Source organism: Daldinia childiae, assembly GCF_008694065.1.
Source record: "Daldinia childiae strain JS-1345 chromosome Unknown Scaffold13, whole genome shotgun sequence".
NCBI classification, from domain to species: domain Eukaryota; kingdom Fungi; phylum Ascomycota; class Sordariomycetes; order Xylariales; family Hypoxylaceae; genus Daldinia; species Daldinia childiae.
This window is the reverse complement of record NW_022984654.1, coordinates 83,838-110,949: the sequence shown is the minus strand read 5'-3', so window position 1 is coordinate 110,949 and position 27,112 is coordinate 83,838. Positions and strand designations below refer to the sequence as shown.

At 45.1% G+C, this 27,112-nt stretch overlaps 5 protein-coding genes across 5 annotated transcripts; 2 read left to right on the top strand and 3 right to left on the bottom strand.

The window, feature by feature from the left end:
- Positions 1-386: 386 nt before the first annotated feature.
- Positions 387-1,567, top strand: GL218_08474 (uncharacterized protein; the record flags this gene model as incomplete). Its single annotated transcript, XM_033585278.1, has 2 exons — positions 387-925; positions 1,135-1,567. 2 exons carry the CDS (start codon positions 387-389, stop codon positions 1,565-1,567), a joined length of 972 nt encoding a protein of 323 aa, XP_033440541.1.
- Positions 1,568-4,046: 2,479 nt separating this feature from the next.
- On the bottom strand, positions 4,047-11,439 carry GL218_08473 (O-methylsterigmatocystin oxidoreductase; the record flags this gene model as incomplete). Its single annotated transcript, XM_033585277.1, has 9 exons — positions 4,047-4,575; positions 4,635-4,909; positions 4,976-5,884; positions 5,958-6,070; positions 9,551-10,050; positions 10,103-10,184; positions 10,233-10,952; positions 11,009-11,263; positions 11,319-11,439. 9 exons carry the CDS (start codon positions 11,437-11,439, stop codon positions 4,047-4,049), a joined length of 3,504 nt encoding a protein of 1,167 aa, XP_033440546.1.
- Positions 11,440-14,575: 3,136 nt separating this feature from the next.
- GL218_08472 (Ferric/cupric reductase transmembrane component 7) lies at positions 14,576-16,540 on the bottom strand (the record flags this gene model as incomplete). Its single annotated transcript, XM_033585276.1, has 2 exons — positions 14,576-16,289; positions 16,362-16,540. 2 exons carry the CDS (start codon positions 16,538-16,540, stop codon positions 14,576-14,578), a joined length of 1,893 nt encoding a protein of 630 aa, XP_033440459.1.
- Positions 16,541-18,766: 2,226 nt separating this feature from the next.
- GL218_08471 (uncharacterized protein) lies at positions 18,767-19,495 on the top strand (the record flags this gene model as incomplete). Its single annotated transcript, XM_033585275.1, has 2 exons — positions 18,767-19,174; positions 19,250-19,495. The coding sequence occupies 2 exons, from the start codon at positions 18,767-18,769 to the stop codon at positions 19,493-19,495; spliced, it is 654 nt and encodes a 217-aa protein (XP_033440544.1).
- A 588-nt stretch (positions 19,496-20,083) lies between these two features.
- On the bottom strand, positions 20,084-24,039 carry GL218_08470 (putative het-s domain protein; the record flags this gene model as incomplete). Its single annotated transcript, XM_033585274.1, has 5 exons — positions 20,084-20,695; positions 20,776-21,045; positions 21,134-21,207; positions 21,337-22,197; positions 22,251-24,039. 5 exons carry the CDS (start codon positions 24,037-24,039, stop codon positions 20,084-20,086), a joined length of 3,606 nt encoding a protein of 1,201 aa, XP_033440545.1.
- Positions 24,040-27,112: the final 3,073 nt, after the last annotated feature.

Genomic DNA, 27,112 nt, shown 5'->3' with positions numbered 1-27,112 from the left:
TAGTCCTAGTGGGCGACCTCCCATTATTGTCTTAAAAACTCGTAAGTCATACACACATGCGGTCAGCAAAGCTGGGGTAGCATTAAGGATCTAAAGTAGAATAGTTCACCACCTAGTACAACGAACAGCGCCCCTACCCATACATAGACCGTAGCCTCGATAGTGGAGTGACATGCATGCCAGTTCTGTATGTATGTATGTATGTATGTAAGAACCAATTCTACGTTAGCCTATGTAGGTATTCTTCGAGAAGGAATAATATGTAAGCTTGTCACCACTCGTCTACTTCTACACTCTTGCTTCCCGTGTTTATGTCTTTGGATATTTTCTCTCGGCTACTCTATCTATCATGAAAGCTCAAGATATTGGTAATTCTACGCTGAGCAATGTCATACCAATTGGGTCCGCAACAAGAGTCACAGCAGCAAGAGGCTTACGATGCATATAATACGCATAGCCATAGCAATGGGTACGAGTACGGACACGGCCAGCAGGCTTATATTCAACCGCATCAGCAGCAATATAATATGATGCATTCTCAATCGCAAACTTCGTCGCCGGCGAGTTCTCCTCAAGCAGTGTCAGCGACGGTATATAACCAGGATGGCACCGCACGCACTCAGACGTGGGTCTATACTCAACAACCTATTAGGTCACCCCCGCCGGTGTCTAAGACGTTCTCCGGCGAATGGACGGGATCGCCCGAAAATACGGTTGACTACCGAACACCGAGGGGTTATTCTCCAACGATGCCAGCACGACCCCGGAAGGAGGATCAGAGAATATGCGGCATCAGGCGGAACACATTCTTCATTGTTTTAGCCATCGGGTTATTTTTGCTAGTTGTTGCCATCGCAGCCGGTCTTGGTGTCGGTCTAGGGACGAGGAAAAGTAGTTCTGTCGCAGCCTCTGCCGAAAATTCAAGGTGCGTTTCAATTTCTTTCGGTGCTATTTGCTTCGAGACATGAGATAAACGTGATATCATGTCAGCCGTCATGAGAGAAGCAGTAAGACACACACTCTGCTCACGTCAGCCGAACGAGCTATTACCGATGGTGATTCGAGGAACTAGATATTTGACACTTTAATGCGGCGTCCAATAGATGCGAATAAACTAACACATCTTCCCTATAGTGCCGTCTCGTCATCTTCATCTTCATGCTCATCAGTATCGCCGACGTCCACTACACCGACGTCGACGACACCATCATCCACCAAGGTATCGCCGACGCCAAGCTTCACAGGAACCTTAATACCGGGCCCTGTGATCTGCCCGCAGAATAATAACACGGTGTACGTGTCGCGGGGCAGTTCCAAGCCGTTCAACGTGCAGTGCGGACTCGATTATAGCTCAGACGATGGCGCGGAAGACTTAACGCATATGTATAAAGCCAGCATGTCTCAGTGTATCGACGCCTGCGGTGACCATTCGGGATGTGTCGGTGTAGGCTGGGGTAACCTTGAGGGCTCGACCGAGTGTTGGCTGAAAAGTAAGCTTGGTAAGCCTAACTCGAGTCCCAATTGGTATTTCGCGCTGTTACAAGACATGGACCTTGCTGGGTCTTAAAAAAAGAATACTAGCATCTGTATGGATGTTAGTAGAGTTAAAAGGGGATAACGGTGCAACTGAGGCAGGGTGGGCTTTTTTTTTTTTTTTTTTTTTTTTTTTTTTTATTTAAGCGAGGCGTCCGGAGTCGGGATTCCTATATTATTATTATTCACCAATAGATATTGGACTGAGGATTAGATGGTGGTAGATAGGGCTATGGGTGTTTAAAGATGAGTGCTTAAAGCCTTCAAGGTTAGGTACCTTTGATACCCGCGTACTCTCTACGGTACTAGACGTTACATACGAAATAGGTAGTAAAGCTGTCTTCTTCATACCTCCAGTGAGACAATGCAAATAAATTATACTTTAGTTGGCAGGAAAAACAAGGTTAAGACGGCGACTTGAGGAATCATCGGCGATGCTTTCATATGACCATAGGACCATTCGGCATCGCGGTAACCTGTAGTTCGGGGTCCGATTAGCTCCAAGATAACCGAAGTTATATCATCGGCGACGTTCTAAGCCTCCAAGTCATCGGTCTCCTCTCAAATATAAACTCGGGCTTCAAAACGATGCCATTTCGGCGTTCTATCGCTTTGTAGTGAAAGATCCTCCTGTGTAGATGAGGCATATGTAGGTAGACATACAGTAAGACACGGCTAAGGAGGCGATAGAAATAGGCTTGAAAAGAAATGTCGGTGAGCTCGGCGATCTAACCAACATGCCGAGTAGCTACTAAGTGAGGTTGTAAAATTTGTATGCGATGGGAGAGACTTAATGATAACGGAGACGTCGGGTTAGACTATGAAATATCATACTATGTGAGAGGTCGGCGAACCATACTGCATATACATATTCGGCTACCGGTTACTTAACATATGGGACCATTATTCGGCGACCCTCATATTGTTTTAATCTTCTGGGTAATTAGTAAGGCTCGGTATCTACGGCATCTATTAAAGTACCCGTTAGATGACCGATAATAAGGTTGTGGGTATCAAGGGAAGAATGTAATTGGAACGGGCATCGTTCAAAAGAAAAAAAGAGGATTCCCGCCGGCAACCTTTCAGAACCCCGCCACATCGCCGTCTACCTATGTTCCCACCCGGGGAATCCATCGGCCATGATATTAAGTCCGGCTAACTACCTAGTGGGGTTGGAATGGGGATCTGTGCCAATACATTACATAGACTTGGAGGTAGTTTTTGAAAAAGGGGTAGTCCTCATAGGACATTTGACATGGCTAAGTCAGTCAATTTACATAGAAAGAAACATGGTAAGAATATTTCCCGGCATGCCCAACCTACCTACGTAGGTACCTACGTACTAAGATATGAAAAGAAAAACACATTAATAATTAATTAACTACCGCATGTTAGGAATGTAAATACTAATTAATATGTTACTCGGACCCGTGAAGCAATAAATAAATATACATGCATAACAGAAAACCCCTTAGCAGGCCTATTAATGGGAATCCATTAAGACTACACTCTTGGGTCGCAAGCCCGTCAGTCAGACCAGCGCCACTATGTAGGCGTCCCCCCCCCCCTTCCCCCCCGAAAAAAAGCCCCCAACCATCCTATCGGGTCCTGCTATGCTAGTCATACCCAACTTTTACTTGATTACTAGGTAATATGGCCTTATGATCGAATCTAGCGCATGGTTGGCGTGTGTCAGTTCGCCAATTCCGCCCAACATCGCTGTGTCGATCTCATGTAGGTTGGTTTGCTAGTCCTTCTAACCATGCCGACTTTTTTCGATTCTACAGGTAAAAGAAACCGTGTGTGTCTATGTAATGGACGGCGACCTGCTCTACTCCGCTCCACTCTGTAAGCAAGCAAGATGCAGGGTCTATTAGGCGAATAGATATGCTTCTTTCGACGCTATTATGGCTAAGATTGTACTATATCATCTTATGCTAGGCGCTAAAATACGAGCAGAAGACCCGCCGTTGTGGAAGCACCATCTATTATTATCATTCTACCAACGAGTACCTAACCTAGGCAATTACACCGTAGCTCAAATAGATATAATATAAACATTACCCATCTGTGTGTGTCCAATCTTTTTGCTAAATATTGTCAATGGTCAATGTGCCAAAGTCGAATGGGCGTATCCGGCGAGAAAGAGAGACTATTTGTAAGTACATCTATGTCCTAGTTATCATCAAACCATTATACCTCGTTCGTCGAGCCCTTTTTTTTTTCTGGCATTTATTTGGCTATCTTGTCCACTTGCTGCGCCTCTTTCTCAACGCATAAGTTACTGCTAAGGTCTGCAGAGCTTACGAATTTTCCCAACCCTCGCCATGCAGCTTATCATTTATATGAAGAGAGAGAAAAAAACCTAGATCTTCTCATATATATATATACTCAGTCTGGACCTAGAATGGCGCACATAGGCACCTTCACGACCGAATCCTTATTGAAGCGGATGGTACTCGACTGTCTTGAATTTATCACGATGCCGAATAGAGCAGTCAATCCTCGTTATTTCAAGGTGCACTCGGTGCGCTTGTGAGCATAGTGTTGATCTCAGACATAATGCCCTCGTCGGTCGCCATGCTGCTGATCATTTCTTCCTGCGTGAATCCGACCCAGAACGAAGGATTATTCTGCTGCGCCCTCTTAGCGCGGTATATCTCCTGTGCGACACCCTTGACTTGGCTTGACGCCGTACTGGCCGCCTTCCAAACGCCGCTGAGCTTGTTTAGAGCTCCGATATTTAGTCGGATTTGTTGTCGAAGTTCATCTTCGTCTTGGATGAAGTACTCGAGGGCCCATTTGCTAAGATGGACGATTGAGGAAAGGGTTAGCACACACGTGAAAAAATGCGTATGGCTAGTAATTGGCACGTTATACGTAACCATCTTGCTGATCTCGCACGAAGCTGTGATGATGTGCCTAGTGTGGATATTGAAATGGTCACCACTCTGGACTGCCCGATGTGGCGCGCAAGCCGTCACTTCACGCGCCGGCGACGAATCTAGCTGTGAAAGAGGCTGATGCAACATTATTGAGCAACTACACAGGCCACCTTGTTAGTATAGACAGTTCTATGAGGTTGTATGGCATCCACTTACGCATGATTAATCATGTGCGCTTGGAACATCATCTCGTCTGGTTGACAGTTCTTATTCAGACTATGCTGCTTCGATTGCGGCAAATGCATCCTCCAGTTAGAAAGCAACGTTTCGATCTTGTTGACATTCTCGTCACTCGGATAACCACTTAGTCGCATCATGCGCCCGAGGTTCCTTATGGATGCAACACGGTAGGCGAACGAGGAGAACTCTCGTTCTTCTCCAGAGAAAATCTGATCGTCGAACTCCTCCAAAAGCATCGGACGTGGGATATTCTACCAGAATTTGTCTGTTAGCTAATGGATTCTTAGGTATTGATGCTCATCAGAATATGAACGTACTCCTGACGTATATTCATGTTCTTCACATGGAAGGCCAACATCAGCCACGATATCAAAGAGGAGGAAATTGGTGTGACGGTGCACTCCGGCAACCATTCCGTCTACGACGAATAAGTCCCACCACGTCCGTCGCCAACTCTCTTCTAGCCTTGGGATATGGCATCCGTGCGTCGTGGCGTAAGCCCTCGTATAGAGGCCTATTTCTATGGCGATCCGCTCCACGTCGGACAGAATTTCGCGTGCCTTTTCCTGTTGGCAGTTGCCATCTAGTCCTATGAGAACGATGACCATAGCTTGAACCAGGTAACCATCCTTGACAACGTTCGGAGCGTAAACCAAACGCATGGCCTCTTCGAAGAACGTAGCACGAGAAGGACCGGCGTCGATATATAAAGACCCAACCCACCTCATCGCTGCGAGCAAGTGATTAAGGTCCCTCTCTTTCGACATCTTGAGCAGGTAGTCCTTTGGTAGAACAGCAGGGTGACCGGGGTAGAAAAAATAGTAAAAGGCATCGATACAACGCTCCGGAATCGTCTGTGGTCGTGAGTTTGCCTCTACCAGAGCACCATTAGTACCATTAAGGTAAGGATTTCTATACAATTGAAGGCCGTTCATGCCAGGGGGCACAAATGGCGTTGCGGGCGACTCGGGGATTACCATGGCCGGATTAAAGGTCGCTAAGCTCGGAGGCGCAGCGGTTGAAACCGTCGCACCTAACAGCATCGGACAACTATCACTGCCGGCAGACGGCGGAGAGTCAGTTGCCTGACGCTTATTTGGGTTTGAGACGGCATTCTTTCTTGGTCCTTTATAACCGCGACGAGAAGCCACGTAGACACATTCGGATTCTGACGTTTGACAGCGCGAGCACGGATACTTCCCATCACATTTTAGATGTTTTCCTCTCTGATTTCGCAAAAAAAGGATATATAATTAGCATAATAGCTTTATTGTAAAAACCAAGGATTTTTAGACTCACGCATCCAAGACAAGCGGCCTGTACAGTATTCTGGGGTAACGCCCGTGAATCGAGAGCACCCGAGTCAGAGGGTACCGATGTTGAGTGGGGTGGCTGATTGAGTATTTCCGAGCCTAATAACGCGGTTGGAGATGGATTCGAGATCGAAGGCGCAACGCTGGGCGCGTGTGTGTAAGACTCCATTGGAACCGGGTTCTTACTTGACTACGGAATGACGAGAGGGTACTAAATAATTATCGACTCTTTTTTGGTTTCTCTCCCTTTTTTTTCGAAAATAAAAATTATAGGCTGTAGTAAGGTAGATAGATGAGGGTTTGTAAATGATATCGAAAAATCGATGGCGGTCGATGAGCAATTAGATTTTAAGTGGCCACTACTGCCACGACCCGAGATATACGGTGACGGGTGCTTCCCCTCTGCTCTCTTTTCTATCAACACCCCTCTTAAGTCGCAGGCTGGACCGAAGGTATCAAATTATTCTGTTCAAGATACTATAATCGAATATGATAAGATGCCGAACGAGCAAGAGTTTAATTTGGTATTGGCGGGTCGTCCGGCTTATTCACAATCGGTTCATGAAATGAAATGAGAAATAAGGCTTAGCGTAAAGGAGTTGCTAGCAGTTCCTAAGACACTTTAAAGACGGCTTCGAAATCTAAGGCGCTAGAACTGGGATGTATGCTCGCAAAGAAGGTTCAAGATGGAGATTCCGGTAACAGTGATGTTGAAAGGGGAATTGGGGAATAAGTAAAGTAATTAACAAGTAGTAGCCATTGGATATGTACAACAATAGGTAACGAAACTATACAGGGGGGGAGGGGGGGTGTTGCTGGGCGGTATCTGTCGTGATAGTCGGAAAGGTTTTTTTTTCTTCTTCTACCATGACTTGAACGAGATTGGTGAATAAGAAAAAATTGGACGAATAGATTAGCAGAACTCGCTAACGTCCTTCGATCGAGGTGAGGGGTTCAGAATTCGCGATGGCGTTTCGCCATGTCCAACCCCATGCTTGGGCATGCAGACACAAATCAGGGACCTAAGGTAAACCTGACAGATCCATACATAGGGATTATGATTATGAATACACCTATAGTGTAATAAATCAGGGAATATTTTGGACGGCAGACAGGGATAGAAAATACACTAGCATCCCGCTCGCCGCGATGGGTCTGTGTACCAGCCGAAGCTCAGCTATTCAAGTTCAGCTCCATAGATCTAGGGTTGTTACTTGTTACTTGTCTGGTCCATTGGTTTTTTTTATTTCATGTTAATATATCTCTGCTGAAAATAACCATGCTCGTAACCATCTCATAACCATGCTCGATTGGCCGGCGGCGGATGAATCCCCACAAGGGGCCACCAGCAATGAGTAGGGCTGTTCCTAGCAAATGGGTCTCTCGTCATTTACCGGTCCGCTACTGTGTATGTACTATTGCGTTCTGTACCTTGCCAGCCTCGACGCTTCGAACCTGCTAGCGTGCCTAATATGATTAATTATTACACGCGAGGTATCGAAGTAGTCGGATATTCGGAAATAAAAGCCTCTGCACATTACGCATTGCGAATATGTACCTAAGTGTGTACCTATATATGTGTATAGGTGTGTATAGGTGGTGAGGGATCGGATGTCTACCCACTGTCGCTATCATTATATCACAATAATAATTCTCTATCGCCGAAATCAAGCGCCGGATCTAAGTGGTGGTAGTGGTGGTAGTGGTTTGTTACTCGTCAAAATATCAAACAGCATCTCAGCAAGACTTGATAGGAAAGTATTTGGACGCAACGATGCATTGGCTAGTGAGAGATTAGTCGAATACTAGAAATTGTGGAAATGACAAGTCATTTGCGCTGATCTGCCACTGTGGATTGTATGTTTTGTCGGTAGGCTGTAAGCTATGAGCTGTACATACATAGTGATGAAAATAGTGAAGGTTGCATAGCAGAGGAACATTTAAAAAGGAACATCTATGTAAAAGGATAAGCAAACAGCTGCTATTAGAATTTAAAAGCAGGCTACGCAGCTGCTTATCTCGGTCTGACAGCTGCTTTCTAACCCTAGTTCACCCCGTATCTCGGGTCGCACAATGGATCCATCGTAGTAACTGCGGGTCATGACATGGATATTCCATGCCGGCCTTGAATACTAAATACTTGAATACATAGGTACCTAACCCAAGGTACATACATGTATGTACCTAAAATATAATAACCTTTGTACCTCTCTAATGCCTAATGCCTCACTCTGCGTCTTTATTGTTTAGTACCTCTTTACATTCCCCCTCCTTTTCTCCATCTTGATCCAGTTCGTGGCATCGTCTCCTATGCAGTTCCATCTTATCTGATGACGGCGATTCCCGGACCCCAGTTGATGCTATGTAAATCTAGCGTATTACCAATGACTACACCAGCTCATCATCGAATTACCCATCACGTCCTCTACGTTTATAAAACGTCTCGTTACGAATTGTTTAATTATTATTGAATCTAGCCAATTCTTGGGAATCAGTGTTACGTAACTTATTTTCCGAGCTATACCTATGTACGAACCTGAGATTCCTCTCATAAAAGCGTTTACATACATAGCAGGTATTCATTCTACTACTACAGCCTAGTATGTAAGCAAGAGTAATAATATAGAAGAAGTACGATCTTAACCCTACTTAAAAGTTTTAGATGCTCAAATATTACCATATGAGGAAAGACTTAATAGCTTGGCGCGTGGATGTGCCTATCAGCTAGCATTTAGTTGAGAGACTTGGCATTCTCATCCTCCAACCTGACCACTGTGTTTGATGTTCAAGAGGTAATTGTAGTGCTACAATTACCTATACTTCCGGACATTCTCATTTTAGTTTCATGAGCCTGATTCATACATCGTATTCATTATTCGCAGATATTTCCGACCTACTCCGCGGATTTTCTTGACTCTACCCCTTATTTTTCAGCCCCTATTGTTCCTTGGCAGGTCGTCGGGAATAGTTGGGCTGCCGTTGGTTCCCGATCCTCCGGCTAGCGAGCCTTCCTTAATACTGTTAAGAACTATGAAGTAACTTTAGGTTTGATTCCTATGGGTGTTGTTATGTCTTACTTGCAGTTCAGTCTAGTTACTGCATTTGAAAACTGCCGACATTTAATTAAACTCGTATGAATTATTCCGATTTCATACATTTTACGCTTATAGGCTACAGGTAGGGTAGGAGTACAGATGGAAGTATTCAGATGTAGCTAGTTAGATGAACGACCGAAGAGTATTCAACAACCTCAACGTCAAAACGAATGTTTATTCACATGCCGATAGCTAACTTACTGCTAACCTATGTCCTTCTCCCTTAAATTAACATATGCCGCACCATGCCATGCCATCCTATCCTATCCTATCCTATAGTTACCTTATTTAGCGTTTCCTTATCATTTTTGCTGTACGGTTTGCTCCCCTACCTCCGTTGCCATCATCATCATCGCCCGGCGTTTCGATAAATGAAACCTAGACGCTAATGTAGGGCTACCCCCATCCCCAGACTCGCTATCAGATCCTATACTAACAGATGAAGCCGATCTTGCGAGTGATCCCGAAACACTTGTCTCGCTACCGCGATCACTTGCAGTATCATCTTCATGCGCTGCCTCCGTGGCCTCTACTATATCTACGATATCTTCTTTCCGCGTCTGTATAAGGAATTCATTCCGCTCTTCCTCTTCGTCGTCCTCGCCTTTACCTGTTTCCCACATCTGCCTTAGAGTTATCTCCTTTATCTTGCTTCGGACCACCGCGTCGAATTCGAATGGCGCCGGCTTGGCTATGAGCAACGGCGTGTAGTCATTCCAATGCACGGGTATTTCGCTACCGTCTTCCCGGCATTTCTTCCGGATATTGAAAGCCCACACCATCCCACCCATCGTCAAGAATAGATCTTGCTCTACGATTGGAACGCCTTGGCACGTGCGCTGGCCGAAGCCGAACTGACTGAAACCGCTGAGGTTTGGGTATACGGAAAGCGGCTCCTTATAGGTAGGATACTTCGATTCTAGCCACCGAGCAGGATTGAAAGTATCCGCGTCTGGATATACGGACTCGTCGCGGGTAATAGCCCTAATGACGGGTTAGAAGATTACATTTTAAAATATGGTTATTTTCGGCTTACCACTCCAGGGCATGAATAGTAGCACCGGCAGGAATAAAATAACCGTCATAGACATCATCGTTTTCTATCGCGTGTGGAATTCCTTTCAAGCGTTAGTGAAAAGCACGTTTAATCTCAGTGGGTGGCCTACCTGTCGGGACCGGGGGGCGCCACCGAACCGTTTCCTTCACGGCGGCACGAAGCATCGGCAACTTTTCACGATCTTCCCATTCGGGACACCTTCCTTCGCATACGGTATCTATTTCATCTTGGAGTCTTCTCTGCCACTCGGGATAATGCAACATGGCAAGTATAAAGCTCTGGATCGGACTTCCAATCGTCAAGGCTCCGGCGATGGCCATTTGCCCGACAACATACGTGGCTTCGGCCTCGGCCTCGTCGCCCCCTTTACTCTTATCATTTAGGCTGCTCGGTTGGTTTATGAATGTATGTACGAAACTTGGTTCGGCGTTCCCCTCGCTAATGCGGTCGCGTACGTACCGAACACTCCCCTTCAGAAGTCCAGCTTCGAGTCTATGTCGGGCATTTTCTTTCTGCTTCCACGGACTTATAAATCTAGGTATATGCATAAGCCAGGGCACAGCATTAGGCAGGGCGCCTGTAGGGGAGATGGTTTCGAGGAGACCGGAAGTCGTCACTCGCAAAAGCTGGGCAGGATGGGGACTACCCCAAGAGAGCCGCGCTACTGTTCGTGATGTGAATTGCTCGACGTATTCCCGATATTGTGACGGGTCGCGTGATAGGAGATATAAGAAGCGATCCCGTTCTTTTGTTGGGTAATCATATAGCGAGGCGTTAGCCGTTACGCTCATCAACTGTTGGCAGAGCTTCCGCTGGCGTTTCCAAGTACCTATATCGCGCGTTAGTGAAGAATGATAAAAGGTCATTCTGTGTCTTTCTATCTACCATTATGCCCCGACAGCGCAAGGTAGTGTCCGCTTGTTCGATTATCAGGAAGATTAGGAATCTGTGGCCGGTCTGAGTAGTTGCGTGCCCGCCGCGAAAGCAGATCCATCGCGATTCGCTCTGTTGAAATCCAGACGTGGACCGTACCAAACATTTTAGTCTGATATATTGGGCCATACTCCTTGCTCCATTCGTAGAACTTCAACCACGACGAATTCACTGGAATATCATGGATGCGGCCGATTAGAGGCAGGGCTATATCAAGTTAGAAGAAGGCACCTTGTTGAAATAAGGGGTGATGAAGACTAACACTTCGGTCCAGGTAGTGGCCGAATATTAGGCGGGATCCTACGTCTATCGTTCACCCTTTTCACCGTATGTACCAGGCATAGCAGTAAAATCGAAACTATAAGCCAAGAAACCATAGCCATCGTTGACGTCGTGAAGATCCCTGGGAGTCGAGGCGATAGTATGAGAAGGTGAAGCCCAAGGACTTCGGCTAGGTGTTAAACCATGCTAGCAACACGTTTCTTCCTCATGGTCTTATAAGATAACTAACTCTGACGCCCGTACGGCTAGTCAACCCACCTTCATTAACATTCTATCTCAAAGGGAGAGTTTATCCCTTCTAAAGTGGACCACATGGCCCTCAGCTCATGTGTAGTTTAATCAACAAAAAGATCCCGCCGACGCGCTGTAGTTCATTCCGCGAGTGTGGCTTGGAATGTCTTGATTAAGCTTGTCTCACGACGCAGAACCCGAAGCTTGATAGCAAATCAAGCTGAAGAATCCATAAATGGAGTATACTATAATACCTGTAGCTTCGGATTCTCTACGAGAGGATGCTGGACATTGCATATTCATGTGAGATAAGATTTGACCATCCCAGGTCCAACCAAGCTAACATTTAGAGACTCGTACAGGAATAGCTTACATATATCACGCGGATTCCCACAGCCCGGGGCCAGACCTGCGCATTTAAGATGATAACTCAAAAAATATGTATTCGTAGTGGAGGGTTACAGCACCTTAAGTCGGCGCGTATAAGGTTACGGTAGCCTTGTAAGATGGTTGCATCGAAAGTAGCCCCAATTGGGGTCCAAATAGGATCTAAGAATTGGTTAGTTATCAATTTAGTATTCGTGGAGAGGACAGAAAATGAAATGAACGTCATGGATCGTTTAACTAGTGATTATACATAAGTAGTAAAAGTTGCAACACCACCGACTTTACCTCGAATGGTGTGGTCTCATTCAAAATTAGCACTTGTGTAGTCTCATTACTTGCTAGTATACCATTCCCCAATATTAGAATACACTTTGGCTAACGAGACGAGCTAAAGGCGAGTCTTAGTTGGCTTAGATTCATTGACGATCATCTGGGCACATAATATGGACACGCAATGCCGAAGTGTGTTTCACGAGTCGTGATATCGATAGGACCACGTAGACTACCCCCTTGATATGTTCAGAACAGATATGACATTAGGGTATTCGAGGCCAAAGACTACTGTTAGCGTAATAGGAGGTATTGAATACTAGTAGGGCTATATTTTGTTAAATTTCTTCACCTTTCATGTCTTCGGCGTACACTATGGAGCTGTAATTATAACTATTAGCCAAAGCGTAGAAGGTGAACAATGAGCAATGTTGATGCTATTCGGAAGCCACTGGTCTGTGTATCAGGGGTAATCGGCGAGTGAGGCTCAGTAGTCCCGGAGAAATTCGGAGGTCCCCCAAAGCTTAGATACGCCACGGACACAGACATATAGGTTGGTGGTATTATTAATTAGCATGTGCATGGCTCATGAGGCTGGAAGCAAGGGACCTCCCACACATACCAGACCCTTGGATATGGGTTGACAGGGAATGCCGGCTATGATCAATCAGCTGGTGGTAATCTTTCAGCTAGATAAGTCATAAATCAGCTCAAATATGACGAATTTAATGTTTATATGCGTGACCCCTTGTAAGCCCCCCGTCTTTACATATTCGCCTTCGGGATTGTCTAGCTAATACTAGCTAGCATAGCACGTGCAAGCCTTTGTGATCCCCGTATTAGATAGTATTAGATAGTATTATTAGATAGTTAGTATCTTTTATATTATCTGTTTGGCCGGGATGTCAATCATAGGTTGGAACCTCGTGACGGTATATATGTTGAGTTCGTCCTTAACTTCAGATTAATACTAGTAGGTAGTTATCGCTTCGCTAAAGAACGCCACATGCATGTTGAGGCTTGCAGCCGTCTAAATACGAAGGGCTATATCGAAGATTCGGATATATGTAGGTTGTTAGAAACATTTCCGTACATCCACCTCTTTTCTTTAGCTTTCAGATGCTATTAACTTTCTAGCCTCTAGGAGTAGGATTCGTATTCGCCGAGACTTACCTGAGTCGGCTTAAGAGATGATAAAAGGCCGATCTTAATCAATACCAACGGATAAAAAGCTTCATGCTTCCGTCCGAGTGTTGGTCAGTCTTTATCGTATCGCAGGAGAGTTTGAGTATGGAAGCCGGTTGGGCGACCGTCTGTTCCTTGGGCAGACTATCGGCGCACGTTCGGGTCCGAGCATTATCAAATAACTATGGGCGATATTAGAGGTACTCATCACCTTAAAAGAGTGAGAGTAAAGTAGTGATGCGCCCATATTCCGAAGCTTATGTTGTGCAACTTAAGGCATGCGGTTTAGTATCGACTATACCAGGATATTCTCTTTTACTGGAAAGTTGTTAGTAGTTGACCCCTTCGTCCTTCGTCCTTCGTACTACCGGACATGACATCCTTACCTATCTAGGTATTCTTGTCAACTTCCTTCTATAGTTAGAATAATTCTCGAAGCAGTGTTTAATGATAATAATCTTGGCAATAAATATTGAATGCCATTAACAACTTAAGATGAAAAGCCAATCTTAAGAAATTCAGGGGTACCTAATACCACGTGCTTGAAAGTCACCTCCATTCTCCCCTTTCTCAATTTATTATGTCTTACATTTTATCTTCAAATCGAAATAATAGGTAATTCATGTATATCTAGTAGTACCGAAGTTATATTGCATTCAGTAGTTGCGCGGCAGTACAACCTCCGTTCGTATCCGTAACGACCGGAAGCGAATGCGATAAAATTAAAATATCAAATTGCTCGGGTTTAGATAATTAACTTAGATGAAATACGGACCAACGATTATCCAGGTTATAGAGGCATAGACCATCTAAATAATTTCATTGATACTGTGTCGCACCTATAGGTGTTAAACTGGTGATGCTCAATGCTCAATATTGTACTATGACGTAGAAGGCATCTCGTCATCTTTGCCTCCATGTGATCGTGTTTATAAGCAAGTTATTAACATAGCATGAGTTTACTCGGGGATTTAGTCATAGACTAGTAGCATATTGAAATTAAGACATATTGTGTGTGTTATGTAGTTCAAGAAGTAACTAAGAGTACAATAACGGTGAAGTGCTATTTGGTAGGCACGAATGGGTATAATGAGCTGTAACATCCGTAGTCGAGTCATTTTCTAATCCTTGTCCTCACTGCTATAGATGTTTCTCAACCTCCGATCAAAAGCAGTACTCCTCTACGTGCAAGTAAATCCCCTGGGCACCTGTGCCTTTATGTACCGCGCGTTCGTCGCTCAGCTTCGCCACGCTGGTTCTCACTGTAGTCACTAAGGATTGCCCGCCGCATACCGCAATCCCCGTTTCTCCTCCAGTAGCCTCAACAGCCGCCCTGATGAACTTGGCTACGTCCGGTCTTGACGCTGAGTGGTGAATATGTGAGTCGGAGCCTGTCTCTGAGAGGTTCATACGCGACCTACCCATTAACGGCTGAACAATTCCTTCAACATTAACCGATACCTTTACATCTTCGAACATTTTCTTCTCATGTGTTGAGGAAGTTGAAGACGATGAAAAAGTCACGGCACCTAGTGTTCCAAGTTGCCCATCCCCAGTCACAGCGATATGAACGACTAATTCGATACCTACCGACTTCGCCTTTTCCATGGCCTCATGCAGACGTTCGTGGTAGAAACTAACTTCCTCGCCCTGCTTAGCCGTTAAAAGAAAGTCTACACGCTTGGTGCATGCTCTTTTCTTAGAGCGGAGCACGTCCTCCAGGATAGGAAGCGTATATGACGCCCCAGTCGATGCAGAAATCAGGACTAGCGTTTCGAAAATATCCCATCGAGGTGGATTTCCGTACGGGCCTATGATTAAGGCTGTGAGAGCCTGCTTCTTTCCCATTGCTTCCTGTTTACCCGCAAATTGTCTGAGCCGTTTGGAAAACCCTGAATGAGACCGTATTACTAATTGAATGCTGTTACAGATACACGTCTCCGGAGTCTGATGAGCAGAAGCAATCGTGTACGGGTGGGCTTCAAATGGTGCTACTCTAGGTAGCCACAAATAGAGATGCTGTCCTGCCCTCCACTTGAAGTGAACATCCTTTATAGTGAGCACTGTTATAGACTCGCCAACCTGGGAGAGTTGCGTCTTATGACCAATCAACTGTCCGCCTTGACAGCATGAGCGGTCCGGGCGCAACTTAGTGTTCTGCCAGAACAAGAGACCGAGACGGAACGCCCGATCGAAACAAAGCGCGGCGACTGCAAACCACACATTATACCTGGCACTTACAGGAACGTGAACGTAGACAAGCCATAGGAATATAATAGCCGCCAAGATGTGCTGGATGACAAAAACCTCGTATGCTATGGATCGCAACGGCTTAAAGGATGTAATATTCATCCATAGTAAAATTCCCCAAGCGCCAAAACCGTATTTGACCATGTTCATCATATTAAGTTCGACGCCGACTATGCCGCTATCGACCCAGCCGGCAAAGAAGCAGAAACCATGTATAGTCGTGGTAATCAATATGGTCCGGGCTGCCCATCGGTGGAGCCAATTTAACTTCTCGTAGCTGGTCCCAGTGATCAGGGCGATTACGTTGGTCCTGGAGGCTAATAGATAGAGGAGAGGCACCTGCGTAACTGTTACCCAACCATTGCGATACCCTAATCTCTCCATGAAATTGATATCTAGTATCACCGCATCTTTAAACATGATATAAATAATAGCGGCCCAGTAGAGTAGGAGGAGGATGATATGACCCATAGGTGGCGGTGTTAGCCATGACAAGTTTCGGATCGAAACGTAAAGTTGTGGGTAGCTCATCTCCCTACAAACGGCAGTTAGGGTCGCCCATAGCTGCGAGAAGAAGTTCGTAGGCCTCGTAGGAAACCGCACTGAGTGTGATCTGGCCCTGCGTAACCTATATATGAGGCTTAGTCCAACAGGGTAACATACTAAGGATATCGCATGCGATTTAAAGGAATTATCTTACCTTGACTTATATAGGGTGAAGTTGACGGTACGGATTATGAGGAATAGAACGACAGAAGCTGCGATAAAATACCAGTAGCTTCTTGCATAGGCCTTGTTGATAGTTGTGATATCACCACCAAGGGACGTGCTCCCCATATCCATATCCATATCCGTCATATCCATGTTCCCCATTGCCATCTTGGATGCTTCCACTTAGTCTTTATCAAACAAGTATGTCGCAGGCATGAATCAAAGAAAATTTTAATAGTATGCGCAATGCGCAGTAGACTTAGGAGGTAGTTGTAGACAAAGCCTGGGCTATCGGTAGCCTTCGCAAGAGACAGTTGGACATTGCAGATTCCGTATCGTGTTGAGATTCACGTAATTCCCTTTGAAAAGGTTGCCTAGGGATTGTTACGTGAAATGTATGAGGTAGGACGGTAATTCTAAGTTTTCGATTGTGTCGAGTCCGTTGTCGCTGTCGCTGTCGAGGTGTGACTTGGCCTCAGGTAAGTGGTAAAGGGAGTTTGGGATGAATGACGGTGGATAAAACAAATATGAAAAACAGTGAATATTTTGGATCAGATTAGATAAAATAATCAACTATCAACTATTGAATTAGGAAGGCAAATTGGGGAGGTAAACCAGGTAGGTGGGTGAACTTGTCGAGAAGGAAGTTGCATTATACATGTATGGAACATTAGCTTACCTTGCTTAGGCTAAGGTACCTTAAGAGGTACTTTCACAGCTCAACTTTTCCTCGGCATCGCATCGGCGCGGCGCGTGAATTTGATAAGAATACCTACCTAAAGGTACCTACACCCGTATACCTATAATAACCTAGGTAGCTCACATGGTTTAATAAGGAACCACAACATAGATCTTTGTTTGCTATGCTAGTAACCTCTAGTAACACATAATAAAGAGCGGTCTGTCCAAGTAGTACTAAAGAGGGTTGAAATTACATTTTCTTCCGCCTCTGCCATACGTCTATGAGACGCCCTGTTAGACTGCACTTGATAACGTTCAAGGTTGCATGATAATTATAATCAAGCAGCGCGGGTATCGAAATCTACCTAGATCAAGGACGTTTGGGGCTGGAGGCACTAGTGGAAAATGAGGGAGATAAACTGCTCTAAACCGCCCTAAACCGCCCTAATTGCTCTTTCTTTATGCCTGTAAAGCACGCTAAAGTGCTGAAATACCGCCACAATTTGCTCAAATAGCCTCAATCGGAAAATGCTGAGACAACTAACCACTTAGAATGAAGTGGGGTAGGGCTTAGATGGACCGGGCTGAATTAAAACTCCCTGTAATTGGCGGCTCTATCCCCCTGTATCCTTATCCTTGTAAGAAGACCCCGAGAACCAAGATGTGTTTTGCATGGATCCCCCACATCAACGACAGGAACAGCAAGAATAAAACAATATGATATGGAAAAAAGGACTTCTCTTTGCTTATCTGAGGTTGTGAAGGGATATTTACTGTTTCACGTTACTTGGAAGACCATACAGTCATGAATTATGTCATTGAATCATATTTGAGTACCTAATGTACTTGTGTTCACGATAACGGTATGTGTACCTATTACACGAAGATACCTGGCAGACATAACGGGTACATAGGTTAGGTACCTAGGTGAGTATACAGGTATGGGACGATCTTGCTCTTGGAGTTGAAACATGCTGCTAAAATAAAATAAAATATAATTCAGACTTATTTTTGGCTAGTAGGAAGGAATAAGTTCTGAAGCAGTGGTCGTACTTGACCTACCTACCTAAAGTTACCATGTATACAAGCCCAACGTTACACAAGCACCTCAAACTGACGCTTCCCTGTGTATTCTATAAATTTAAAAAGCCCTTCCTAACTCGATCTAGGTAGGTCTAGGCTTCTATCTCTAGTGCATCCAGGTACGTGGGAAAAGAAGGAAGTAGCGATATACATAGGTATGTATTTCTGACAAGTGATAAATTAGCGGCCCTTCAGTCTTTACCGTTTCTCAACCGAGTTGGTGATTCCAAACTTCGTCCCATCTTCCCGTTTTCCATCTCCAATTTCTACCTACCAGTATCACAACTAGGTCGTCTCGTTTCTTGTCCTCTCTTCAACAACGTGATTCACTTACTACCTACCTACCTGGGTACTTAAGGTAGTCAGTCAGTCAGTCATTCAATAGTTCGTCTTACCTATTGTAGGTTACACCAAAAGGTATTCGTCTCGCGTCTCTTTTCTCTCTCCTCCCACATATTCTTCACACACATTCCTCCCACATTCCAAATTCCCTTCTTTACTCTTTTGTCAACCTCGATCTGAACCCTTGATCTAGCAAACAACTCTACTAGATTCTATTCTCTAAAACTGATCTGATCCTAATACTTCTACCAGTAAACCAACGAACTACAACCAACTCCAACCGACACCATGTATCTCATGTCACTTATTACGACGGTAATGTTGCTCTTTATGGGCATTACCAATGGTCACTTCACCGTAGAGCACCCTCCTACTATCGGTCCATTCAACGACGACGCCGAGGGTGACCATCCCTGTGGTGGCTACTCACCTGATATCACCAAAGTCTCTACCACGGATTTCCATGTAGGCGGCGACGTCATCGCCACTACACTCACTCATCCCGAGAGTACCTGGTTATATCGTATCAACATCGACCCCACCGCACAAGGCAACTGGACCGAAGTCTGGCCCACCTTTCAGCAGAGCGGCCAGGGCAAATTTTGCAATCCCCGAGTCACCATCCCTCGCGAATTTATTGGCAAGAAGGGTTTTCTCGGTATTGTATCTCATGCTGTAGACGGATTTCTATATCAGGTAAGTAGTATCTACTACGTACCATACCAGTACTAGATGCTCCATCTATTACTCTTGCTAACTTAACAACTTTAGTGCTCCGCTGTCAACTTCATCGAGGGAACTGCTACTCCGCCTAGCGATTGCACCAACGGATCAAGCGTCACGACCAGCTGGATTTCCGATGATCAGCTGACTGCCAAGCTGAACGAGTCTACTCCGTCGTCATCTGAGCACACTCCCAACTTTGCCGTCTCAAGTAAGGGAGGGGCGTTCCAGGGCTTTAGTGGCATGCTCACGATTGGCTTGATGATTGTTCTAGGCGTAATGTTGACGGTTTAAGGCTTCGATGACATGGAAATGATTAGGTGGTATGCATGCTTTTATTCTTCTCGACGAATTTATTACGCGAAGCAAGGTTTCCTACTCTCATGATATCTTTGGCCGTGGCACGAGATATCTGGGGCGGCCATAAAGTATGGTTAGAAGTGGGCGTTTTTACTCCCCTACATCATAAGTAGATACCCCTTAATGGATGGCGAATTGCATTATTGCCTTACAATTATTTGCATTAATTAAAAAATTTAATTAGAAATGACCTCTTTAGATTCATTGCCATGGTTAACCCAGTGATCATTGAACATCACCCAAGTTTATGGCGCTTCACAAATATTTCCTGAGTAGTCGGTAATACTATATCTATCACCTATCCAGTATTACCGATGTCAATAGATAGAGGCGTCATAAACTCAACTTCCTTACTGTTTGGCAAAGCACCTAGTTAAATAATTCAAGACGACTATTACTAAATCAAAGTGTATTCGTGCATCTGATCGATATCCGAGGGTATCTCATCGTCTCATCTCATATAGTATCATCTAGTCCTGTCCCATTTAACTCCTTAGGTACTCCGCATATTCGTCCGTACACTCATATGTGCATCTTATCCATATCGGCGTCTAGAGCGCTGCTGCCCTCGTCATGGTGGCCGTAGAGCTGTTGACGCTTGATAGCGGAGAGCCTTTTTGATGCTTTTAACTCGCCGGCACCTCCTATTTGGGAGCCAGCCCCTGCTTTGCGGATATCGCGTAGTGGGGGGACATCCTCTTCTTCTTCTTCTTCCTCCGCAATGCTATCTCGCTCGCTATAGTCGTCTAGGTCGGAAACTTCAGCTGTCTCATGTCCGGCAAAGTTAATTATGGCTTTGCCGCCTGGGAGCCGTACGTCACGCGCTTCCAAGGTTTCTGCGATGTCGAGGAGGAGCACTTCCATAGGACATATATAAGCAACCTTTTTACGCCCACTCCACGCAAGGACGTGTCCGCAGAGGCGACCGTGTGGTCGATCAACTATCCAAGCGCCCGAATCACCCGGAATACCTAGCGGTAGACTAGTCCGAGGATATACTTTAGGCGGGTCTTCGGTAGCGGGAATTGGGTATCCCCGGACTGTCGAGCATCTACCGCTTACTTGATAGGTATGGCTAGGAGATGATCGACCATAAATCTTGACAGAAGTCAAAGCCGGTAAAATCTGACCCATCTATTCAAATCCAAATACCGTTAGCTAATAATGTTTCCAGACTTAAAAAATTATGACTAAAGTCGACACCAAACACTTACTTGTAATCCGCTTGTGCGTGCAATGCATTGAACCTCCAGCCCTGGCAGAGACTTTGCTGGAACAACTTCTGTTGGGTGAATGTTCCCTATTGAAGTCGTAGAGCGGAAACTGCTGGATGCAGCACGAGGAATGAGATTATCCGGGGGTAGCCTCTCATCCTGGAAATCGAATAGAGCCCAATCAATCTCGTGAACAAGCCCGTTCTCATTACGTCTACGTATCCCAGATGAGGCGTACATCTCACCAAGCCTATATGTGTCGAGATGGTCCTAGCAAGCAATAAATCAGTTTTATGCATGTCTTAACAGCAGTTGTGTGTAACTTCAAAGCTACAGCGTATCAAGTATACCAACATACCTCATCCATCGTATCCTCTGAGGGATAGAACCCTTCCGGTACGTCGTCAAAGGCAGGCTGTGTGACTATATATCCTATACACAACATATTTAGTCATAGGCCGGTGAACTTTTGAGAAAACTTCAAGCACGTAGTAATAGGGAAATAACCGTGTTATTCTCGTAAGGGGCCGGGGCGCATACTTGGGAAGGAACCCTACATACCATCTCCGCAGCCGGGCTCTACGCCTGGGATATCTCCAAGCTCGGTGAACTCTTCTTCCTCATCGCTTTCCTCATCGTCACTAGTAATATCGGTGAGAGATAATTCAGATTCGGAATCCGAGAACTCTCCTGCAAATTCGTCGCTGCTATCTTCCACCGATGACTCGCCTTCTGCTTGGTATACCGCCGTATTGCTGCGAGGAGATGCGTTGGCGCGCTTAGGCTCGGTCTGATAAGAAGGATCCAACTGACCAGTCGGGTCTGGGTCATCTAACATATGGTGAACTGTCATCCCGTATGGCTTATCGTCGACGATGATTAAGCCCCCGAAACTGACAGGGGGGAGATGCTTATCGCCTACCCACGCGCCAATGCTTGCGCCGTTTTGCGGTCTTTCTTGATATCCTGGGTTAGCGGCTTCAGAGTCATCTTCGTCACCTTCACTTTCGTTGTTATTTCTATCGGAAGAGATTGAATGCTGGCTCTTGGCCATACTCCTCGTGGGTCCTTTCCTAGAGCGTGCCATAGATCCACGACAAACTTTTAGCCCGAATTCTGTCGTCCCATCAAAAAACACACCAAGTTTCTTCTTCAATATAGCTCGGACCTTGCTCACTGAAGTGCAGATAACTAATACCGTCGGCTTGGTCTTCTGGGGCGACTCGCCAATAGACTCCAATGAGATCTCGACAGACTCTGGATTTTTGCGATAAAAGTGCCGTAAGGCTAGGTTAATTTGAGGCATGAGGGTGCTATGCCATTGTTCAATCGTCTCGCTTGATAGCGATACTTGAGGATATAGTCGAAGCTTGGGTCGGGTATCCTTTGGACGGTCTGATGTACTCTCGAGAGGCTTTTCGTCTACTGGTATGTCAGCATAATGGCTCCAACTATAGGAGAAGAACTTAGCTTACGCTCAGGAGGTTGTTTGATATCACTTCCTGTTCGCTCCAGCTGTGATGGTACTTGGGGACTTGATCCGTGAGTCGGTTGAGCGCTTACAGACGGCCCTGCTAAAGACTCAGCCACTATTCCTTCTCTTCCCGAAAACCTATCAGGGTCTTCGCTTATTCGTTCATCCAATCCACTTATTCCGTCTAAGATGCAACAAGCTTCTAGATAGCGGCTAGCTCTGATTTGCACTTGGCTTAAAATCTCTTCGGTAGAACCAGGATGAGAAAGCTCTTGGTCAACCGCATTCCAACATGCCTGGACAGCTTTCATATACGGCGTGCCGCAACGTATCGCCAGTTGTCTCAGAACGGACTCTGATATGCTAGGCGACGCTTGGTCCGGAACGAGATTCTCGAGTTGAGTCCAGAGGCCGATAGATACAAGCATCATGGCTAGCGAGTATAGGTCTAATGTCCTAGTATCGCTCTTTGAAGAAAGGGGTGATTGAGTGGTTGTTCGGGGATCGAGCGGATGACGATGTAATAAAAAGGTAGAGGGGGGCGAATTACGTGCATCTTCCTCGGGAAATATATCAAAAGAGGATACTAGAGGTCTCCTGACATCTACCTCGCCCATAGGTAAATCAGGATCGTTTCCGGTAGTATTGCAGAAAGATATGGCAGACGCGCTAAGATTTCCGTGGGTAATTCCCCTCGCGTGCATATCAAATACCGTATTGACCAAATTATGGGCAAGGCGGAACTTGGCTTCCAACATCGGTTCGAAATCCGGTCGGTTTAGAAGCTCCTTCAGCGTACACAAGTTATCGAGAGGATTCTGGGTAAAGTTTTCGAAAGTCACCGGATTGAAACCAGGTGGAAACTGATAGATCAGTGCCAACCTAGATTGTCTCATATCCTCATGATATCCTAAAAGGAGAGGAAGACCGATCCACGAACCAGGAGACCTTTGAGAATCCGTCTGGAGGCCGGCACTTAGCTTCTCAAACCGAGACATGTCGGGCATGATACCGGTGGCCGAGTATATCGGATCGAATGGTGCATATTCAACGAGGAGGGGAGACCAAGGCTGCGGTCCCTGCCGATGACTCGGTTCCCCGTGGGCCTGCCTGCCCATAAAAAATATCTCTTGAGGTCGATCTCGTGTCATCTCCGTCTCCGAGACGGATGCAGGTTGCATCGATCTTAAATTTGTGAGAGCTTGCAGATCAATTTGTTGAGGTGTTCGAATCCTCGTAGAACTGTAAGGCCGTAGGTCTTCGGTCGAAGCGATAGGTTTAAATTGACCTGCAACCCGCGATACAGCCGCAGAAGATCGCGTTCGAGAAAGATCACAGAGTGTATCGATAGATGCGGTTAAATCCTTGACGAGGTCCTCGAACCTCTTCTTATCCCAAACTACTAAAGGAGTCTTTCGGTCACCTATCCCCTTTTCCGACTTCTTCTCGCTTCCAACAGCCTGTCTCGAAGCAAGCCACAGAGGTTCGGCTTCCGCAAGTATATCTTTGATAGTAGCCATTATACTACCTACGAGATCACTCAGGCCCGCTTTAGATAGTGATTCGTCAATCTCTGCAGCCTGGTTCGGATCGGACCATTCTAAGCCCCAGCTTACCAAGCGGTCCTTTTGTATTCGCAGCTTGCGATGCAGAGCTTTGATATCGGGGTCATCAGGACTCGGGGCCGATTCCTTGACGAAGTCGGATGACTTTTTGGTGTCATTGTATAGCCTACTAAGTCGACGTTGGAAAGGCAGCTGGAAGCCGCCGCGGGGTAGAAAGGACTCCATGGTGACTGATTATTGATATTGATATAGATGTAGATACAACAATCTATAGTATATAAATTCGAACCTCTCGGATTTTGAAGTTGATTATTTCGCGGAGTAGAACCGACGATGTAGACATATAGAAATATCTCTCTCGGGAGTAGATGGTCGATAGTAGATAATATAACGTCAGCCTGAGCGATTCGAATTTCCGTCGTCTCTCCTCAGCACAACATTGACAAGTCTAGTTAATTACGGGTCTGTAGGAACCTTAGGCGGTAGAAGAAATTTAATACGCATGTATAAATATGTACCTTAGTAGGTAGATAGGTAGATAGGTACGTAAATAGGTATATATTCGATAGAGCAGCGTGAGTTAAATTGAGAACCGAGAGGGAATCCCAATACTACTTGAACCGCTGGTGATTCAAACGAGAAGCGTCAACAAAATTTAGTATGTACGCATCCGCATGTGTGTGAAAACGGCTAGGCATACAAAGGCGAGACTCCTCGCATCATCCAACATCAGGAAGCTCCCCCGTCGTATGACGGACTAGACGAAGAAGTAATTCAGCTGCCTTGAGCCCCGCGAAAAAGCGCAACGTAAAAATAATTTCGGTGCCTAGGCCATAGGCACATGTGTATGCGGATCCATTGAGAGGCAAGATAGGTAATAGGCAAGGTATGATGACTAGTTCAACCCGGGTTAGACGAATCTTGCTTCAAGTAGCTTATGCTTGCTTCTTTACGTTTGGCTGCTATGGAAAGTTTTGGAGTCGGAGGGCTGTGAATGTCCGCGAATGCCAAACAGCTAAGCAGCCAAATACTTTGAGCAGTTAAAGTCGAGCAATGGCAATGGCGATGGCGATAGACAAGGTTTAAAATGCTGCTGCCTGGATCGAGTGGAATTAAAGTTTGAAGATGCGATAATTTAATTGGTTCTAAATTGCTACATATGTACATACTAAGAAGCAAATTCACATGGCATTTAAATTGGACAGGGATATCGTACATTAGTACATTACGATGTACCTTTTTTTCAGCCTACGAGATATCCCCGATATCTGACATACAGCTGCCCGTTAGTTTATTGACGGAAGAGCCGGCGCTACCTGTACGTATGTACATGTAGGTAGTTCTTCATTTTATGTACTTCTTCTTTTTTTTTCAATTTCAATATCATTATAATGCTAATATTCCCCCGTCTTTGTTCAGCCTAATCGCTCTTTATTTACCTACCTAAGTACTCCGACTTGCCAACAATACATGAGTATTGTCTCGATATCACAAAGACAACTTATGTTTATACTACGTTAAGAAGCTTATTATGTATCTTCATTAAGCTTTGTATAAAATATTCGGGCCTTGTTTTGCGATCCCCGTCTTAAATAAGTACAAGTATTTAACAGCCAGGATCGAAATTCCTACTCTAAATCAGCCGCAGCTATTTATCTCGATCCATCATCAGCTGGCACTAAGGTCTCAGATTAACTAACGTATTAGACTGTGAACTTGAGCTTGAGCCTTGGCCGAATCTTCTCCAGTAAGTCCGATAGTTCGTATTCTCAAGTTGGTCTTCCTATAACTATTCCTTACGCAAGTATCATCGCAAAATATCATCATGACTTCCGAATTTCAAGTAGACGGTATAATCCTCACGATTCCTACTGGAGACGATCAGCACTGCTGGAAATTCGACATTGTTTATTCATGTGGGCATCCTGTCATCGAAACACATTACGGCCACATCCATGACAAGGTCATCCGCATCAAGCGCAATGACCATAGTGGTCCCTGCTGGGCGCGGCAGTGCGTCGTAGAGACGAGTACTCACTTTATTTCCGAGAAGTGCCACCGTTGCGAGATGTATGACCTAAACTCTGAAGGCATCCGGCCGTGAAATTCCTGGATAATTATTGGCTGTATAGTAGCTGTCGAGTATATACCTAATCTAGTAAGTATGTGGTAGTCGACGTAAGCAACAAGGTATATTCTTGTTCTTAGTAGGTGCTTTGATCTAGTCTCGTCTATTTTTGGCCCGGAGTGGTGTGCCCAAGCTAGGCTTCACTATTTAGATCGGCGAACCTAAGAGTGTCTGATGCAAAGGTACCTAGGTAATATCATATTCTATAGGATTCTTACAATTACATTAATAGTAACAGCAGATATTCATTCAATATAAGTTATTATTCTACGCTGATTACTTACAGTTAATTGTACTTCGGATACCGTCTCTTGTGCATAAACTGACCTACCTAGGAACTCGCTCGAACCTTTGTAAACTATACCAAGACTTTCTAAAGATGTTAAGACCACTTATCTTCTTTTCATTCATATATATGCGGCCGTTATAACGACCAAGTAGCTTCTCGTCATCTGCCAACACGTAGGATATGCTAGACCCAATTGTTTAGGATGTAACCGAAGGGGTAGTTCCGTACAACTAGTCTGTTATTGGATCGGGAGAAATGAAACTCTAGCATCTATTTTCAGATAATATTTCTGCCTGATTATTCTTATGCACGTAAGATTGTCGGGAGAAATTTCCATGAAACCGTTCCAGTTGACAACACGGACTCCTATTCTCCTATTCTTTCCTATATTATAATAAGTGCGGCATCACTATGCCACAACAGGTCGTCATTAAATTGTTGGCTTATCTCTAAAGACTCCTACCACGACCTAATTCTTACGACATCAATAACACATATATGTTCCAACATAACAGCTATCTCTAATGTATTGGAAAGGAGTTCTCAAAGACTACTAACATATGGTAAGGGCGAGCAAAGTTATCAAACCAAACACAAGCCATATATAATATGAGTTTCCAAAATTCGAACAAGGATAAGTGTCTAAAATTGGGCGCTGAATGCGTTAATAAGAACCCTCTAGCTTGTATGATCTCGTAACCACCTCCTTAGGCAGCCTTATATTTCTATTATCAGTTATCATACATAACAGCCAAGCACTCCTAGATACCCCCGGGCAATCTAACTGGTGCTAGGAAGTGGTTCGATCGAGATATCGGATCTGTAGCTAAAAGTTGCTTAAATACCCGACTGCAATGCAACGCCCACAAGTCTCCATGTTT